At 36.6% G+C, this 20,347-nt stretch overlaps 1 protein-coding gene across 1 annotated transcript in view; it reads left to right on the top strand.

Annotated features, from left to right (window-relative positions):
• FSTL4 (follistatin like 4) overlaps positions 1 to 20,347 on the top strand; it is an 874,220-nt gene that overhangs the window by 805,279 nt on the left and 48,594 nt on the right. Inside the window, exons 8-10 of the mRNA XM_044661912.1 lie at positions 9,622 to 9,783; positions 11,215 to 11,349; positions 14,034 to 14,060. Coding sequence (XP_044517847.1) covers positions 9,622 to 9,783; positions 11,215 to 11,349; positions 14,034 to 14,060 — 324 coding nt within the window. The remainder of the gene's footprint in view (positions 1 to 9,621; positions 9,784 to 11,214; positions 11,350 to 14,033; positions 14,061 to 20,347) is intronic.

Below are 20,347 nucleotides of genomic sequence, written 5' to 3'. Positions count from 1 at the left end.
GACCACACCAATGCAACTATCAATAATATGTAAATAAGTCTTGACTGATCACACATGTTAAAACCAGTGGAAATGCATATTGGATATGGGGGTAGTGGTGAAAGGAGTGGTGAAGGGGAAAGTAAAAACAGGAATTATATATATATATATATACATATATATATATATAAAACCATGGAAAATTTTTTCTAAAAAAAATAAAATATTTAAATCATAAAAAAAAACAAAGGAAGATTTTCACCTAGTGATGGAAATCCAAGGCAAAGAGTGTAAAGATTGTGTACTAAGTGTGTAGTAAGGATAGAAATGAGAAGTAATTAAGTGGATCTGACCCTTGCCACAAAAACAAAGCAAACAAGAAGAGTTTATATTATAAAATAATAAAAATAATAATACCACCATAAAGAGCTATTATGGTGACAATGACAACCAAGACACAAATCCATAAACAAATAAAGCATCAACTAAAAATACAGATTAGGTATAAGTTCAACTAGAATTCCTGGAGATGATAACACAATCTCTAAAAAAAAAAATTCATAATTTTTCCTCTTCCATCTTCCATCTGCCCTAAAGCAACCATTTCCATGCACAAGCCACCTTCCATTTTCTGCTGCCAGCTCAATGTCCCATCCAGCTTCCGTTCTCCCATCTCCTGCTACACTTGTCCTTTGAGTTTAGAAGAGTGACACCTTCCAGGGGAGTAAATTATTAGAAATATTAGAAAATTGGAAAGGTAGGAAAGAGGGAAAGTTGTGAAGACCTTTAAAGTCAAACATATTCAATTCTAGAGAGGCAAGAGTAATAGGAAACATTAAAAGGTTTTTGAGTGAGGTTTGGAGGGAGGCCTCTGCTTTAAGAAAATCACATAGATAGCAGAGTGGGTAGAGTGCCAGGCCTAGAGTCAAAAGGACCTGGGTTCAAATCTATCCCCAGACACTTCCTCATTGTGTGACCCTGGGCACTTAACCCCAATTGCCTAGCCCTTACCACTCTTCTGCCTTAAGACAAAAGCTAAGGGCATAAAAAGAAAAGAAGAAAATCACTAGCAATTGAGTAGAAAATGGACTTGGATAGGGACAGGCAGTAATGCCAACCAACAGATTATTGCAATAGTCCAGGAATGAGACAATAAGGTCTTATACCTGAGTGGCTTGCTGTATGCTTGAAAGAAAAAGATCTATGTGAGAGATATTGGGAAATCAGAAATGTCAAGGCTTCACAATAGATTAGATATGTAGAGATATGTGGAGAGAAGTCAAGGATAACACCTAAGTTGCAAACCTTTTATAAATTGGAAGATAAAAGTACTCTCAAGAAAGCCTGAAAAGAGAGGAGGTTGCAGAGGAAATAATAAATTCTGATTAGGATGCACTGAGTTTCATATATAAGACATACAGTTGGAAATATCTAGGAAGTAACAGAATTTTCAGCCAGAAGAGAATTTGGGCCTAGACAAATAGATCTGTAAGTTATCTTCATAGACATGATAATTTAATCCTGTGGGACATTAAATATAATATCAAATAAGAAGAGAAAAGGACCCAGGACAGACTTTTATGGGTCGCCCACATTTATTGAGCATGACCTCATTGAGAATCCAACAGCAAGAATTCTCTTACAAGAATGAATAATATGGAAATATGTTTTACATGATAATACATGAAAAACCCATATCAAATTGCTTGCCATCTCTAGGTATGGGGAGGGAAGGGAAGAAGGGAGATAATTTAGATCTTATAACTTCAGGATATTTATGTTTTATTACATGTAATAGGGATAATAAAATGTCTTTTTTTTTAAACCCTTAACTTCTGTGTATTGACTTATAGGTGGAAGAGTGGTAAGGGTAGGCAATGGGGGTCAAGTGACTTGCCCAGGGTCACACAGCTGGGAAGTGTCTGAGGCCGGATTTGAACCTAGGACCTCCCGTCTCTAGGCCTGGCTCTCAATAAAATGTCTTTTTAAAAAATCCAGCAAAAAAGACTAAGGAGGAGCAGTCAGACAAGTAAGGGGAGAATCAAGAGAGCCCTATTAGAAAACCTAGAAAAGAGATTATCCAGAAGAAAGGACCTATAGGGTTAAAAGCTGCCAAAATTTAAGAAAAATATATTTCATTTGGCAATGAAAAGTTTATTGTCAACTTTGGAGAGAGCAAATTTATATTAATGGAAAGGTGGGAATCAAAATTGGACAAAGTTTAGAAAAGAATAAAGAGACAGGTGGACACATATTGTTTCTTGATGCCTCATGAAGTCATTAACTTCTATACACCCAATTCTAATTTAAAGCATAATTTCCTACCATGATGCTTTGAACCTCATTTTCCATTTGGTCAGTTCTACTTTTTTAAAAATTCTTTTCTTTATTGGATTTTTTGCCTCTTTTTCCATTTAGCCAGTTCTGCTTTTTAAGCTGTTATACTTTTGTATTATAGTCATTTCTTTTCCATATTTTTCTTCTGCCTCTCATATTTGATTTTTTTAATTCCTTTTTTAGTTCTTTCGTAGCCTGAGACCAATTTCTATTTTTCTTTGAAGTTTTTCATGGGACCGCTTTGATCACACTGTCCCTTATTGAGACTGTGCCTTGCTCTTCTTTGTTTCCATAAAAATTTTCTAGGGTGAGATGTGTTTTGTTTTTTTTACTGTTTATTAACTTTCCCAGACTTTTTTTTTTAATTTTATCTTAAAGGTAGGCTCTGTTTTCAGGGTAGAGGGGGCACTCTCTTAAACTTAAGTTTTTCCTTGCTGCTACCTAAGCTCTATTTCTGGGTTTCTACAAGTTTCAGGTTTTTTTTTCCCAGGTGGTATAATGGTTTGTGGGCTGGGAACTCTGGAAGCTACCTCCCACTGCTGATTCAATATCCTCCAGGACCTACAGGGTGCAGAGCACTGGAGCTATCTCATCCTGGGGCTTGGAGTTTCAGTGCAGGGCTCTAAGCCTCCCCTTAAGCTAGCACAAGATAGACAGGAACTTCCTTGCTCTGTGGTTGTTCTGGGGTTTGGGTCTTCACTGCTGGTTTCAGTGGAAGTCCTGAGCCCCACTCTGGGTGCACTGTGGACTACCCTTTGATAGAGCTTGGGGCCTCCCTTCAGTCTTGTGCCAGGGCTTGGGTCTTTTGAGGGTTCTCTGCTGTTGGCTTAGGCAGGGTCCTAAAGTTGACTTGTGCCCAGGCTCAGGACCTGGCACAGTAGGTTCAGGGTGGGCAGCTTGCACTCCTCTATGCAAGGTTTTACTTCCAGATCTCCTCTCATCCCCAATGGAATAGATCCTCTCTGCATACCTTTCAAGTTGTTTTATGTAGGAAAGTTACTTCACTTCAAGCCCTTGTTAGTTCTGTGACTCCTATATTTGTTTTGAGGCACTATTTTAAGGTTGGTTTAAAAGAATTCTCAGAGCAGTTCCAGCTTTCTGTGCTCCACCTTGGCTCCATCTTGGCTCCATCCCCTGGAGGCACATATAAAAAACTTTCTCTTGAGTTTAATCTCAAAAGGAAAAAGAGCTATAGGATGATAGTTAACTGAGCCAGATGGCTTAAATAATGGTTATTTAAGGATAGGGCAGAGAGCTGGAAAGTAGCTAGTAGTTTTGGGAAAAGGAAGATTATTGAGAGATTAACCATTTTAAAGGGAGCAACCTGCTGGAAAAAAATAATTGAGAATATGCTTGAAACTTCCTTTGGAAAGAGATGAAAGTCCCAAATCTTTCTAATAGTAATGGTGACTTAATTACTCTAGAAGCCAAAGTGGAGAGGGAGTTCTGTTATATTTTCAGTTTTATTAAGGCATTCGTTTTTACATTACAAGAATTTGCAGATTGCTCCATGTTTACATTCATTTTTTTAATTAATTTTTTTATTTTTAGAAAAATTTTCCATGGTTACATGATTCATGTTTTTACTTTCCCCTTCACCCCCTCAAACTCCCCACCACATAGCTAACTCGCATTTCCACTGGTTTTAACATGTGTCATCAATCAAGACTTATTTCCATATTATTGATAGTTACATTGGGGTGGTCCTTTTGGGTCTACATCCCCAATCATGTCCTCATCAACCCAAGTGTTTAAGCAGTTGTTTTTCTTCTGTGTTTCCTCTCCTTAATCTCATTTGGTACTTCATATCCACTTGTGCCAGATGGAAAATGCCAGACCAGTGTCTGATTGGTCTGATTGAGGATACAAAAATTAAAACAAAATACTCTCAGTTCTCAAAGAATTTATATTGGGAAGAATGGAGCATAAGGAGGGGCAAGTAGCAGAGGAGAACAATTTTGCAAAAGCATTTGAGCAGGAGATAGAATATCTTGCATAGAGCAATGTATGCTTTAATGATTAAAAATCAATGGATTCATTTGAAGCAATGCTACAACCATAGTGGTAATTCTACACTCAGTGCCCACAAATGCCTCATTAAGAGGTTTCTGGGAGAAATTAAATCCCCCTCCAACAGTTTTCCCATAACAAATAATTTATCTGTATTTGAGTCATTCAAAAAGAAATACATTTCAATTATTGTTACTCTTTTCTCCCTGAGAGATGAGCAGTATTAAATATTTAGATGTATATGTCTTTTGTGATTATGGATAAAGTAATAAAGTCAACTAGGAACAGTGCAGATACCAAAACTGCCAAGTTTATTTCCTGCAATACAGTTAGCCATCACTACCAGTAAAATAGAAAAAGTAATGGATTTAGAACCCCAGAGTTTGTGCTGAAATCCAAGCTTTATTGCCCTTTGTAGATGCTGTGTTGTGTTACCTAGAGAACCCTAGAGAATCAACTAAAAAATGAGCTGAAATAACGACTCCTGCAAAGTTGCAGTATATAAAATAATTCCATATAAAGCATCAGTATTTCCATAACTGGAAAAACCAAGCAGGAAGAAGGGGGAAAATTCCATTCAAAATAACATATAGTTGCTGAGGATATCTTGGTAGGAATTCCTACCAAGATATCCTAGCAACTATATGAATACAACTACAAAAACCTGTTTATTAAAATACAAACCTAAATAATTAGAGAAATATTTATTGGTCATGGGAAGACAGTCAATATAATCAAAATGACCATATTGCCTAAATTAATATGCTTATTCAGTGCCATAACAATCATGCTACTGAAGGTCTGCTTCCTATAGATTTTTGTCATTCAATCATTTCAGTCATGTCTGACACTTCATGAACTGATTTGGGGTTTTCTTGGCAAAGATGTCGGGGTGGTTCGCCATTTCCTTCTCCATCTCATTTGATAGATGAGGAACTAAGGTAAACAGGGTTAAGTGACTTGCCCAGGGTCATACAACTAGTAAGAGTCTGAAGCCAGATTTGAACTCAGGATCAGGAATTTTTTTTACTTCAAACCTAGCACTATTCATACACCACCTAGCTGCCCCATTTGCCTAGATAGAAAATGTAATAATAAAATTTTTCTTGGGGTTGAAAAAGGTTAAAGATCTCAAGTGAAAAATGAAAAAAGTTGGAAGGAAGCACAAGGGCCTAATAGTTCCATATCTCAAATTCTACTACAAAGTAGTAATCAAAACAGTTTGGCTGATCTAACAATAGAATAGTTAATCTGTGGAACAGGTTAGGAAAATAGCATGTGGACGTAAATAAACTTAGGAAGTAACCCCCCAAATACTAATATAAGTAACCCCCAAATACTAATATAAGGATTCTTTATTCAACAAAAATGCTGGGGAAGTGGGGGGTGACAGAAAAAGGAGCCTGGCAACAATTGGGTTTAAAGTGAAAAACAACTCACACCAATATGAAGGTAAACTCCAAATAGAGATAAGACTTCAATATAAAAGACCAAATCATAAACAAATTAGAAAAGTAAGGAAAAAATTTAGCTCTCAGATCTATGAGATAGGAATGTTTGTGGTCAAAGAGAAGGCAGAGGATCATAGAAGGTTAAATGGACAATTGCAATTATACAAAAATAAAAAAGTTGGGAGCAGTTTAGTGACTCAGTGGATAAAGGGCCAGGCCTGGAAACCTGACCTCAGACATTCCTACCTCTGTCACCCTGGGCCAGCAACTTAACCTTCATTACCTAGACCTAACTGCTCTTCTGCATTGGAACCAATACATAGTATTGACTCTAAGAGGAAGGTAAGGGTCTTAAAAATTTTTTTTAATGCCTATAGTTCCATGCACTAAGGAAAAATAAAAGGAATGATAGAATAAGGAAGGAAACTGTTTGCTGAAAAAAAATTCTTTTTAGCAAATTTCTCAGATAAAGATTTCATTTTCAAGGTATAAAGAAACTAATTCATATTTATAAAAACATTCTCCAATTACTGAATAGTCAAAGGACATAAACAAATAGTTCTCAAGGGGAAAAAAAATCTAAGTTATCAATAGTCATGAAGAAAATGCTCCAACTCAGTAATAATTAGAAAACTGAAAATTAAAACAACTCTAACATCCCATACACATTAGATTGACAAAACTGATTAAAAAAAACTAAAAATATTGGAGAGACTTCAGGAAAACAAGCACATTAATCCACTATTAGTGTAATTATGGATTGGTGCAGCGATTCTGGAAAATAATTTGGAACTATGCCCCAAAATGTTCTCTATCTTTAAAATAAAGAAGTTGGAGTGCATAATTTCTGAGATTCTTTCCAACTCTTCATTTATGAATCTATAAATCTAATCCTCTTTCCCCATAATAAACATTCAAATACTTGGAAGCTATAATGTTCCTCCTGAGTCTTCTCTTCACCAGGCCAATGATTCCCAGTTCATTTAATCAGTTCTCATTTGGCTTTGATTCAATCCCTTTCTCCTCCCTATGCTGTACATTCTCTAGCTTGTCATTGTCCTTCTTTAATTGTGGGTCTCAGAACTCACTATAAAAGCCTAGATGTGATCCAATCAAGGGAGAGTATCATTATGATTAAAATTCTCTAGAGACCTTCTCATAATGAATAAATATTTGTTAAATAAAAAGTGGGCCAGAGAAAGAAAAATCACCAACCACATGTGGCCTGCCATTGTCTTCACAGCCCGCTGAGCCAACCCCAAGCCAGACTCTGCACAGCACAGTGCCAGGGCTCCTTAGCCAGACCTCGCACAGTGCCACACTCTCCTAGCTGGCTCACCTTCTCCTGCCCCAACCAGCTGCACCATAACTGTGCCAGACCTCTCTTAGCCACCTCCTCCTCCATCTGTGATGCCAAGACCAGAAACCCCTAATTCCTTACCCAAGGAATTTGTGCTCCTCCTAACATGCCAGTGCTGGTACAGAATTTCCTAGCATGGGAGGGAGGACTCCACCCATTGCCTTAGAGAGATATAGTTCAGAGGTTCAGAAGTAAGATCTTTTGCTTTAAAATCAAAAAGATTGTTTGGGACTAGTGTTAAATTTCCACAATTCCCCCCCTTTGATTCATTGGGAAACATATTAATCTCTCCAATGAATCACTTCATATATAATAGTTATTCATTTAAGGGTTGTCTCACCAGGACACATAAAGGCTAAAAAGTATTTACATATATATACATATATATGTATGTATGTATGTATGTAATATGATATATATTAATATGTATTAATGTATATTATATATAAGGATCTAACTACATTTAGGTGTTTCTTAACATATTAAAAATGATTGATAGAGGCATTGACAAGGAGCCACTAGAGGGTATTCCCCTTTTTGGCACAAGGGTTTTATAATCAAAATAAAATACTGCATGGAGAGGATGGTCCAACATGGGGAGGACGGAAGGTACAGATGGCTCAATTCCCAAACTTCAGTTCATTTTATCAAAAAGCTCACTCAGAGTCTCATGATTTGGTATCTGATTTCTGTAGGCATCTTCTCTTGCTATCATCCTTATGATGCTCTTTACACCATTTTCTTCAGAAGGTCTGCATTCCTGGTCCATGTCACTGGCAATATCTTTCCCTAAAATTGCTTTTTTAAAAATCTTAATCTATGAATCTTTAGGATAGCTCCACAATCTCCCCTCAGGAGGATGAGATACTGCCAAGAATCTAACCCTATATGCAGGCACATACATAACTTGATGGTAACACAAAAGAAATTTCCAGAATGGTATATATTCTTTTACAATTGACTTGGTATGGGATGTATGGCTAGGTCAGTTATTTAATTAAGAATGCATTAAATATGTCATCCAAATAACATACAAATCTTTCGCAAAAATAAGAGAAAACATTTTTTTAAATTATACCAAGTCCCTGATACTTTCTATTTTATCTACTTTCTAATGGAGATAACTTATATTCTACAAACAGGTATGTCAGGTGAAACAATAGTGCAGTTACCCACCATTTGCCATCACTAAAGAAAATTGCTATACCAAAGAAAAAGAAGGGCAGAAGTAGGACAAAGGGGAATGTGATCCCCTAGTCCGATTTCCACTCTATACAAGAGTCATAGGGATAACAAGCCAGATTCAGAGCTAGATGAGAAAGTTCTCCATGAGAGGAGATGTCCTATTAGAGAAACAAAATCAGAAAAGACCTACCTCAGTCTTTGCCAAATGGTTGGTCTTCTGACCCACCCCTGAGTCAGCTCTCTCCACCTTGTCACTAGCAGGAGCTGTTGGCATCCATGAACAGTGGCTTATTGGCACACTCTTGTTAGAATATCTGGAATCAGACTCAAACAGTAGAGAAGGACTATAACCTCCTTATTCCTCAAAGGCATGGCTCTCAATGCATCCCAAGATTGCATTAGCTTTTTTGGCTACCACATATTTTCCAGTTTGGGTACAGCATACACCAAGGAGAATGGGGTAGAGAAAATGATGACCAGACCACAGAGTTGCTAGTAGTGATTGCAAGCTTCTATTCTGGGAATATTCCAGTTGGATGTGGTTAGACTTTTCTGAAGGGGGGGCAGCTCAGTGGATTGAGAACCAGACCTAGAGACAGGAGATCCTAGGTTCAAATCTGACCTCAGACACTTCCCAGCTGTGTGACCCTGGGCAAGTCACTTGACCCCCATTGCCCACCCTTACCACTTTTCCACCTATGAACCAATACACAAAAGTTAAGGGGTTAAAAAAAAAAAGACTTTTCTGAAGGATTTTGAGAGAACTGATTTTTAGACCTTTAGTGACTCTGATTTGGGTTTCAATAAAGGTTGTGAACCACTGTCCCTCCCCCTATGTGTTAGCAAGTTTTAGCATCTTTCCTTGAAAGATAAAAACTGTGTCTGAATCTGAAGATTCTGTGCCATTTTCTGGTTTCGAGGTAGTTGTCTGGCTCTCTTCTCAGTCTTGTATTAAAACTCTGATGTTACCTTTCACATGTACTCTGCAAGACTCAGTTTATCAGAATTAAAAGGCATGAGGGCAGCTAGGTGGCTTAGTGGTTAGACAGACAGACCTAGAGATGGGAGATGCTGGCCTCAAATCTGGATTCAGATACTTCCTAGCTGTGTGACCCTGGGCAAGTCACTTAACCCCCATTGCCTAGTCCTTACCACTCTTCTGCCTTGGAACCAATACATAGTATTGATTCTAAGACAGAAGGTAAGGGTTTTAAAAAAAAAAAAAGAATTAAAAGACAGCGTGAGAGTCTGTCTCTGACCAGTTGGCTCGTTAAGATCGTCAATGCTTACCTTCCACAGTGCCTCCTGTCATCCGAGTATACCCAGAAACTCAGGCCCAGGAACCTGGAGTCTCTGCCAGTCTGAAATGCCATGCAGAAGGCATTCCCACCCCAAGAATTTCATGGCTAAAAAATGGCATGGATGTGGGACCTAAATTCTCCAAGCAACTCTCTCTCATAGGTAAGAATCAGCCAGGGTTTGTGTATTTCTTTCATGATTGGGAACAAGTTATAGTTCCTGTTATATAGGAAAAACAAATTTTTAATCGTTGGAATTTCACCTATACTATTGGGAATTTCTTTTGGTCCTTCCCAGATAAATTGGAGAAAGTGTCTATGTTATGGGGTGGAAGTAAGATAGTAAGAAAGCTTCTACAACATTAGCAAATATTTCACAACCAAACTGTTAAACAAAACATTCCAATGTCTTCCCCTACCATTAAGCCTGTGTTTCCTTTATCTAAACATCAGGTTTCCTTTTACAAGTGTGAGAAGATCCAATATTTTGTAACAATATGTAGAAATTTTTTTTAAAGGAAAACTTTTGCCCTTTTTGTTTTTTTTAATTTGACTTAAGCAATACAGTTTTCTCTTAAGGAGAAAAATGCCTAGATGGACAGATGGCTTCATCTCATGTTTCTGGTGAGGTTAAGTTTGACCCCCAAGAAGAGCTGAGTAAACATATCCTTTCGCCCCTCTATACAGAGATAGAAGACAAAGGATATGGAATATTTCATATACTGTCATACACTACTGGTGTATTAGATGGTTTTCCTGAGCAACTATTTTTTTCTTTTTAAAATATTTTTGCAAGGGTACAGAAAAAAAGACAGCTTTGATTGGAAATGAAGATAATATAAAAATAAAAAAACATCAATTCAAATAAAACTTTTAAAATATTTTCTAAAACTCCACCATAGCACCAAAAAAAAGAAAAGAAAAAAAAAAAAAAAGGAAGAGACTTCTAATGGCACCTTGCCCAAAAGGGTGGTCCAATCAGTTCAAGTGTTAGGACATTTGAATAAGAATTTGTAAGCATGATCTTGTCACATTCCTGACTATTTTCTACTGGCTAATACTTTACAGCTACCCTCTGAAAATGTCTGTTAGTATCTTTGTTGTACCCATTCATAATGATTTTGAATAACTAATCATTAAATTGAGAGGCCAATCCTGGCTTCATAAATATGATATAATAAGGCAACTGTGAATGGACTGGACCAGAAGGCCTAGTTTAAAATCTGATCCTTACTACCTTCTATGACCTCGGGCAAGTCACTTTTAACGTGAACCTCAGTTTCATCATTTTTAAATGGGTCTTCTGAGGTTCCACTTCACTCTAATGCTCCTGTGAGAGTCTGAAGTGAATTTCTGAGAGGTACCAGAAGGAATTATCTCACTTATCTCTAGCCCTGAATAAGGAGCTTCTATAAGTATGGTATGTGTATATTTGTGTGTGTGTGTGTGTGTGTGTGTGTGTGTGTGTGTGTGTGTGTGTACTAAGGCTTNTGTGTGTGTGTGTGTGTGTGTGTGTGTGTGTGTGTGTGTGTGTGTGTGTAAACTAAGGCTTACTAAGGCTTGGATTAGTTTAGTTTTTTATTTTTAATAATAGCCAATGGAAGTGAACTTCACATCAATAGTGTGCGTTATGAAGACACGGGAGCCTACACGTGCATTGCTAAGAATGAAGTGGGTGTTGATGAAGATATTTCTTCTCTCTTTATTGAAGATTCAGCCAGAAAGACTCGTAAGTTTGGTGCTTTTTTTTTTCTTTAAATTTTTTAGAAATTATATATGTTCATAGGATATAATTTCTTGGTTAATTTTAATCCAATACCTGTCTTGGCCTGAACAATAGAGGCCAGCCTTTACAATTGTGGGAAAAGATATTCTTTAGGGAACTAAATATGGTGGTTTCAAATTTCCCAGGAAAAAGAATCCCCATAAAAAGTAAATAGGATGTACTTATAGATTTTATAACCATCTTATAAACAATAAAGAAAATTAAAGTGAGAGGAGTAGGTGATTCTCTACTGAGAAAAATCTGTATACAGGTCACTATTGAGCTGTGGCAGCTAGTCTTTTTTAATGGAAAATGATTAGAAAATGAGAAAAATATGTCCAACACATTACATTTCCATCATCTAAATTCTTAAGAGATTCTCCTCATGACTGTTTATGAGCTGGCCACACTTGGAATGATTTCTCTATTGTAGACCAGGAAATTTTTAATGTTTATGTGTGTGTCAGGAACCTGTTAGACCTTTCTCAGAATATTTTAAATGCATAAAATAAAATCCATAAGATTAGAAACTAAATCAATTACATTGAAATACAGAAATAATAATTTAACATTAAAATTAAAATTTAACATTAAAAAAGAAAATAATTAAAATAAAACAAGTTCTCAGATCCAAGGTTAAGAACCCTTGAATAAATAGATTGAGCAATGTCAAGTTGCAAATCTAAGGTTATCATGGAATAAAATTAGTCAAATGAGCACTTTGTTATCCATAAAGTACCGTATAAATGTCAGCTAGTGATTATTATTAGCATTAGTTTCCATTGACTTTGCTACCCTATCTGCTTCTGGCCTTCATACCCCTATGCAAGATCAGGCCTAGCATTATCATTCTTCACCCCTGAGAAGGTGAATTAGATGCCTGTCCAACTAAACTTTATTGTAAGTGCCTCAGGCCTCCCATTTCTGTGCCTCTTCCCCACTAGGTTGAACTTCTCCTCTGCAGTTCCAAATATCCTTATCTCCCTTGGTAAAAACTGATCTGAAAATCAGTCACACTGAGGGGTTATTGGCTCAGTTTTGACCTTGACACTTTCTCCTCCTAGCTCTAAAGCCATTATTGCATTTTAATGGGAATGGTGTTTACTAAAGGTGGAATTTCAGGAATCCACAATCCCAGGGAAATGGGAAGCCAAAGGAGGCACTCCCTTCTACAAATGCCTCAGACCAACTTCAGACTCCTGGTCAATGAGACCTAATCTGGATTCCATATTTGTGTGGCATCTATTGTATATTTGAGGCCAGGCTCAGTAGGGAGAGGTAAAAAGTTGAATAAGAAGAAAAAAATAATTGGATAAGACATAGTCTGCATGCTCCCAAGGAGCTCATTACCTAATATGTAGTATACAAAATACAAATTATTATGTGGTCATTGTACAAAAGGGGACCAGATACCCAGTTCTGAAAGCTCTGAGTAAGTTGCTAAATCTGGTTCCTTCTTGGACAAGCATCCCCTTTGACTCATATATAGGCTAACATCTTTTAATCGTTCCTACCCCAGAAGCAACACCTGCCTCTGACATTTCCTGGGTTTGTGACCCTGGGAAAAGTGCTTAACCCTTTTTTGACTCAGTTTCCTCATCTGTGGGGATAATAGAGATGATAATAGCACCTAATTCCCAGTGTCGTTGCAAGTATCAATTGAGTTAATTTTTGTAAACTTTGCAAACATGAATGTTCTATATAAATGCTAGCTGCTATTAGTGTTGTTACTAATTGTTTTTAGTCATTTTTCAATCGTGTCTCAGTCTTCATAACTTCATTTAAGGTTTTCTTGGCAAAGATCTTACTGAGGTTTGCCATATCTTTCTCCAGTTCATTTTACGAATGAGGAAACTGAGGCAAGAAGGATTTAGTGCCCAGGGTCACATAGCTTGATTTTAATTTATGAAGAACGAATGTTCCTGACTCCAGGCCCTGCAGTAATAGCACTCTATCCCCTGAGCTATTTAATTACCCCAATGAAGTTGCTATAAAGTTGCTGTGAACCCAGTGAGGTTTCAGTCAGAGGTTATTCTATTTGAGCATTTATGAAAGTGACTTCCTTTATTATCAACCATTCTCCCTTTAATTTTGTCCATTTGAAAATGTTACAAATGTCAAAGATCAAATAAACATCCTGAAAGAATAATGGTTGAAGAATAATTAAGTAAAGTTTATTTTTAAAACTTTATATTAAAAAATAAATGAAATAAAAATAAATGAAATAAAAAGAATAATAAATGAAATAAAAATGCAGTGTTCAGTTCTTAGATCAGTAAATCTTGAAATGGATTCAGAAGTTTCTGACTCTAGATGGAGGTTCTTTATTAATATTTTTTACAATATAAGAAACTACTGCATTATTGGGGGTACTGTTAGCTTAGACTCAAACTGACATGTTCCCAGGATGTAATTCTATACCCAGAAAGAAACTTTGGTGCATATGAAGGTAGGAATTCCTTCCCATAATTGCACTTCTGCCATTTGCAGAAAGATCTAATGCTATAGTTTATGTGAGACATGATTACTTGCTACTAAAATAGTTATTTTAATGAAGTTGTTTTTATGAAAGTTTTGATGTGGCTTTGTTGTGTTTTTTTCCTGCTTTCGATGACTTCCTGGTTCTCCCAATGCCCCCTGTGCTGCAGTCGCAAACATACTTTGGCGAGAGGAAGGTACTTAAGTCCCACATTTGGTTTTGGTTTTTGTTCCCATATGCTCATTAACCTTAAAAATTCCATAACTGGCCATCTTTCACTGAGACACTCCCACCTCTGCCAGCCTCAGTGCTGCCCACCATCTATCTGCCCACGAGCTAAAGAATTAGCTGCACAAAAGATTATATTGATTCTAGGGCTGAGGGAATCACTAAAATTTAGGGCATTGTGCATATTAGGGAATTTGCATTGAGATGCATTAGCCTGAGTACAGTAGTCTCATTTTTCTGTAAGTAGAAGGTCCCCAGAGAATGCATACCATTCAGTTCCCATTCTCCCTAGCACCTACTATATTTTAAATGTAGTGGTATTTTTTCCTTTATTATTAATTTTAGCATTTTTTATTTTTAATCATCTTTATTTCAAGATATATGTGCCCCTCTCCCCTCCGCACTGAATCATTTCTTATAACAAAATAAAAGAAGAAAAAAATCAATTCAGCAAAGGTAAATAATACATCAAACAAATGGGACTTTATATTCAGTTCCATACCTATAGTACCCCCACCTTCTCAAAGAAGAGAGGAGATACATTTTCTCATCTGTCCTTGGGGAATAAACATAATCACCATAACTGCACAGCATTCAGTTTGAGGGTTTTTGTTCTCTCCATGTACATTATCATAGTTATTGTATATATTGTTTTCTAGACTCCGTTTACTTCACTCTGTATCTATTCATATGTCTCCTGTGTTTCCAGAAAAAAAAATTCATATTCATTATTTTTATGGCCCAGTAATTCTCCATTACATACATTTACTACTACCACAATTTGTTTAGACATTCCTCATTTGATGGACCTTTATTTTATTTCCTATTCTTTTCCATGTGATAGCATTTTTAAAACATTTTTTAGTATTTTAATACATTTAAGGAGTAATAGATGATAATTTTCCATCACTAACTTTGCTTTGGCTTATTTCTTTTAGTTTTTATTTTTAAAATGGTTACAAAAAATGTTATTCCACTTCATTTAATTTGAGAGATATTTGTTAAGTGTCTACTATGTTAAAAAGAAAAGATACCAGTTAAAAACATATTAATATCTACTATCTCCAAGACCCTTTATTAAATCCTAGAGATACAAAGATGAAAATGACATAATCTCTACCCTCAAGGAACTTCTAAACTAAAAGGTATTGGGCATAAGGGGAGATGTGCCTAATCACACACACAAAAGTGTAATTGAGTATGATGGGGATAAAGTGGAAGCCTAAACAATGGGGTTTTTCTCTTTGTTTCCCAAAAGCAAAACTAGAGCACTATGTGGTTTAGTGCTTTGCTTCAACTAACTCAGAAGATTATTTTCTAAAATAATCCCATAAATGCTCATCACTGCAGGAAGCTCACAGACACAAAATAGACTCATCTTAAAGGTTAGAGAAATTTGGGAAGAAAATAGAGAAAACAGCCTATTTTCATACCACAATATTGCAATACATAATAAATTTTTCTGATACAAACATAATTTCATATCTGATATTTCAGAAGGGGAAAAAATTTTTTCCCTACTACGAAACTGTAGTATCCTGTAGAATGACTAGCTTCCCTGAAACACTGTACCAAAACCTTATCCAATGAGAGGTAGAGGAGGAAAAGCACTAGTTCTAAAATCAGAAGACTTTCCGGCCAGCCTTGGCTTTGGCTTTTAACTTTGTTGATGGACTTTGACTTTTTCATCTGTAAAATGAAGAAGTTCAACAAAATGACTTCTGTAATCTCTTTCAGCTATAAAACTATGATTTAATTATTTGAAGGGTCGGTATTTTGACAATATAAAGGACTCCTGCAATTTTATAGAAGAAAGAAGGTTTTCTAAGAAAAGGCTTCATACAAAGGCCTCCAGTGATAAGCAAAGCATTTTAAGCAAAAGCAAACAGACCTTCAGGCTATTTCTTGCTTCCTCTTTCCTAGAATGATTTATTTGCTGAATTCATCAAGGAATGCAGAAATTTCCCTCAAACTTTTGAGTATTAGCTTCCTAAAGATTTAATTTCAAAATCCATTCAAGAGTCAGTGAAAACAAATATTGTTTCAAGAAAATAAGTATGGTCTTTCCTTGAGAGTTGACCTTGTCATTTAAAATAAAAATCTTCTATGAAAAGTTGTGTTGAGTGTAGACTGATAGGCTTTTGACCATACAGACCATCTAGATGAACCTCCTGACCACAGGGTTTGGGTGTTACAGTTATGATTATCTGATTGAATGTCAAGAGAAAGTGAGATCTAAAAAAAACATGATGAAACTAGAAAGTTTTCCAACTTGGTAGGGAGGAAGGCTCCATTCCCATGAGCTCTCTACCTTTTTTCAAGCATTGTCCGACCTGAGTTTCATTAGGGAGATGAGGTATCAGGACCATTCTCAACCATTCCCAGTGCCTCAGCAACATAAAGCATTTCTTCCTTTAACCAGCTGTGGGTTTTTTTTTCTTTTCTTTTTCCTCCAGCTTTACCCTTTAGCCAAACCCTGTAGGGACCCGCTGAGTCCTACCCACATTGGCACCAAGGGCTCTTCCCTTAATGGATTCTGTGGGGCTTGGATTTGAAATGAGCACAAGTAGGAGAAATTCACCATTTGTGATTCCAAAGATCTGATGATGAAACATGCAATCCATTACAGAGGATTTTTTACATAGGCTTGGTGAACTAAATGGGAAATATACATTTTTATATACATCCATTGAGGAACAATGTTTTTATTGACTCTGCGTGTTTATTTTAAAATTTTTCCTTTATTTTTAAAATGGGATTGGGGATAAAGAACATTAAGTATAGGGGGCCATGCCTCTATATGATTTTTTGGGGTCCTGAGTGGCGTGGTGGCATAGGATGGTTAAAGCAGGAGAAAGAAAATGAGAACAACTAGACTAGTGGTTAGCCCATGCTGTCCCAAAGTCTGTGGGCTTGGGAGTTTATTATATACTGGTTTCAAACAAAAAACACAGCTATGAAGGGGTAACAGATCATACATAACCCATTAAAGTCTAAAGAGTAAAGGTATAAGTACCAAGACAATGGCCAAATTCCAACCATCAATTAGTAGGGATAATTCTGGGAGAGGAAATATCCCAGGGAGATGCTCACCAGTCAAATCCTAAAGGAGCCAGTTCTAATCTGAATATGCACTCTTATCGGTCTGCCACTTCAAAGCTCTCCAATAAGAATTGTAAAAAAGGTGGGGATCAAAGACTGAGTCAAAAGAGGAGCCTCAGATTTTTATCTTAGATGGCCCATTCAGTCTGCATCCTGACATGCAGTGCAGAAAATCATACACACAGTTTTACTTGCCGATGATTTTGTAATGGGATCCAGATAAAATATCTGTTACAGACTCTGTTTCTCTAAATGACTCCTAATAGCCTTCTTGGAGGGATCAAGTCGATTTTGGATTAACCTACCTGCTGGTACCAGAGCCTTTTGGGGCTCAGGTGACCAGGACAAAGACTGCCTCAGCCTGGATTGGTCACGTAGGGAATCCAGATAACAGGCCCTAAATTTGATCCTATTTCTCCAAAGGCTTTAATACATAGAACAGCTTCCCACAATTAAGTTATGTGGGGGAAGTTTAACTAGAAAACTAGGGTTAATGTAAATGTAAAATACTGTAATGATTAGAATGGGTGGTCACCAAAATTATAATTTAACCCCTAAGTCACAAGACTGTTAATAGCTAGATTTATCAGTAAGGGAAAAAAAATGAGAGAGAAATACAGAAAGGAGATGAAGAATTTTCTAGCCTAATAATCCAGAGCCTAACAATTCAGTGAATCTCAGCCTCAGAAAATAACTCCCTCCCCCAGCTTCCTGCTTGGTCTCATCTTATAAATCCTTACTATACGCACTAGCTCTCTTATGTCACTCCACAGGAACCAATCACAATTCCTCAATTAGCCTGGCACCACCCAGGGGGGCAGTGACTGTGGGATCAATTCCCAGGTTGCTGATTGACCCAAATTCAAAACAAATGGAAAGGAAATCTAAATCTCTGATTGATCAAATAAAAATACAAATTCCCTTTTCATAATACTGCATGTACTTTCAGATGAGGTCATTGTAAGATTTAAATTAATATCAATAACTACAAGTATTATTTTTTATAAAGTTTATTAATAATCACTTGAAATAGAAAAAAATTTTAAAAAAGAAATAGAAGTTCAAAGCCTAATAATTAACTAAAGTATGAACAGGTATGTAAATTCTCCTGCAAGAGAGGGGCAGGGTCCCACCAAAACTTTATCCTCCTTAGGTTCACAGAGCATTTGCACCCAGCAAAAGCATGCAAATGGGATGCTTGGGTAAAAAAGTTCTGGGGAGCAAATTCTATCCACACATATTATTATTTTTAGTTAACTTTTTTACTTGGTTAAAAGAGTCCTCTCAGTAAGTGAGAAAATATGTAAATGAATGCAAAAATAAAATACATCATTACAACTTTTTTTAAAGACATTTAAACCAGGTTTGTTTGTTTTTTAAACCTTTACCTTCCATCTTGGAATCAATACTGTGTATTGGTTCTAAGTCAGAAGAGCTGTATGGGCTAAGCAATGGGGATTAAGTGATTGATTCCAAGTAAAAAAGTTAACTAAAGTTAATAATATGTGTGGATAGGATTGGGGTCACACAGCTGGGAATACATACTATTAATTCTAAGATGGAAGGAAAGAATTAAAAAAAAAAAAGATAATTACACCCATGTTTTGGCTAATTGATTTATCCAGGATCATGCAGCTAGTATGTAACAAAGTTATATTTGAACCCCAATCTCTAACTCCAGGGCTAAACTATGCTAGCCATTATGCTACCTTGCCTCTTTTCAATAAGAACAAAATACTATCATTAGATTTCCATGTATAAAAAAATTTATGTGTGTGCATGTTTGTGTGTGTGTATGTAAGAGGGTAGCCAGATACCTTAAATAAACAATTGTTGTACCCAGGCAAAAATACTACTTTCTAAATGAAACCTGGAACACTTGAGTATAAGTCATACCTGTTACCAGAAAGGCCATTTCTCAGTGCTCAGTCATAACCATTAAAAGTCCTCACCATTTTGCTCTCAAGGAGAAATATGAGGCAGCCTGATGAACCTCCCATTTCACCTGTTAGCTATATGTTTGCATCTGCCAGCAGCATTTTATTCCGAAGGACTCAAAGATAACAGCTCTCCTACCTTGTAGTTACAAACTTTCCCAAGGTTTTAAGAACATTGGAGTCTCAGAATTCATAGAGCATGGGGCTCAGCACAGCACCTGTTTGTTTTTTTTTAAATCTAACCCTGGATATTTACAAGGTCTAGTTAAATATTAAAGAAGCCAAAATTGCACCATGGTACTACCATTGAATAAATGCATTATCTTTTCCCATGCCATCATTTCCTGAAACCCTTCTCTACTCAGTCCCATGGCACAGGGATGTCTTCACAGACTCAGTGATCAAGGACACCATTCCCATGCAAGCAACAATAAGTTCATACAGTGAAGTCTCCATGTGCAATATGATCTGGAGTTCTTGAACTGTTTCCAGGCACAGTGTTCCTTCTTTTCACCTGATATCTTCTTTTGCTCTGATATCTTGGCTCTTCTTGTCTTCCCAGATTCAATCAGAATGAAAACCCTAGAATCCTGGCAGAAGCTTAAAGTGACTTCTGAACCATCTGAGCCAAAATAATGTTAAGTAGAGTATAAGTGTGGATCCTATTTTATTATATCTTAAGAGACTTCAGGCAAAGTCCTTTCCCTGTCCTCAGTTTTCTCAACTGGAAATTAAGTCCCTTCCAGCTCTTTATTTATGGTCTTATGCGTTTATGACTAAGGTCCCTTCTAGTGCTAACTCCTATGATTTTATTTACTAATCCAATTCAGGTCATTTCAATTTAACAAACATCTAGTATCCCTTGGAGGTATTTCCTTCTCTCCACTCTTACATATGTCAAGCAGCCATTTGTACTCATCTGTGTTCCATTGTAATAATCTCCTAAGTGATTTCCAGCCTCAACTCTTATCCCTCTCCAGTATATACTCCCCAAAGCTGTCAAACTAATGACCCCCAAACCAAGGTATGACCTTGTTATTCCTCGGTCTCCCTATTTCCTTTAGGATGAGATTCCAATTCCTCTGTATGGTATTTTATTTTAATTTTTTTTAAATAATTTTTTATTTTTAGAAAAAATTTCCCTGGTTACATAAGTCATGTTTTTACTTTACCCTTCACCCCCTTCACTCCCACTCCCCCACCCCCACCCCTACAC

This window comes from Gracilinanus agilis, chromosome 2 (genome assembly GCF_016433145.1).
Source record: "Gracilinanus agilis isolate LMUSP501 chromosome 2, AgileGrace, whole genome shotgun sequence".
Lineage (NCBI taxonomy): Eukaryota > Metazoa > Chordata > Mammalia > Didelphimorphia > Didelphidae > Gracilinanus > Gracilinanus agilis.
Note: the sequence above shows the minus strand (reverse complement) of the source record. Positions and strands in the feature narration are given on the sequence as shown.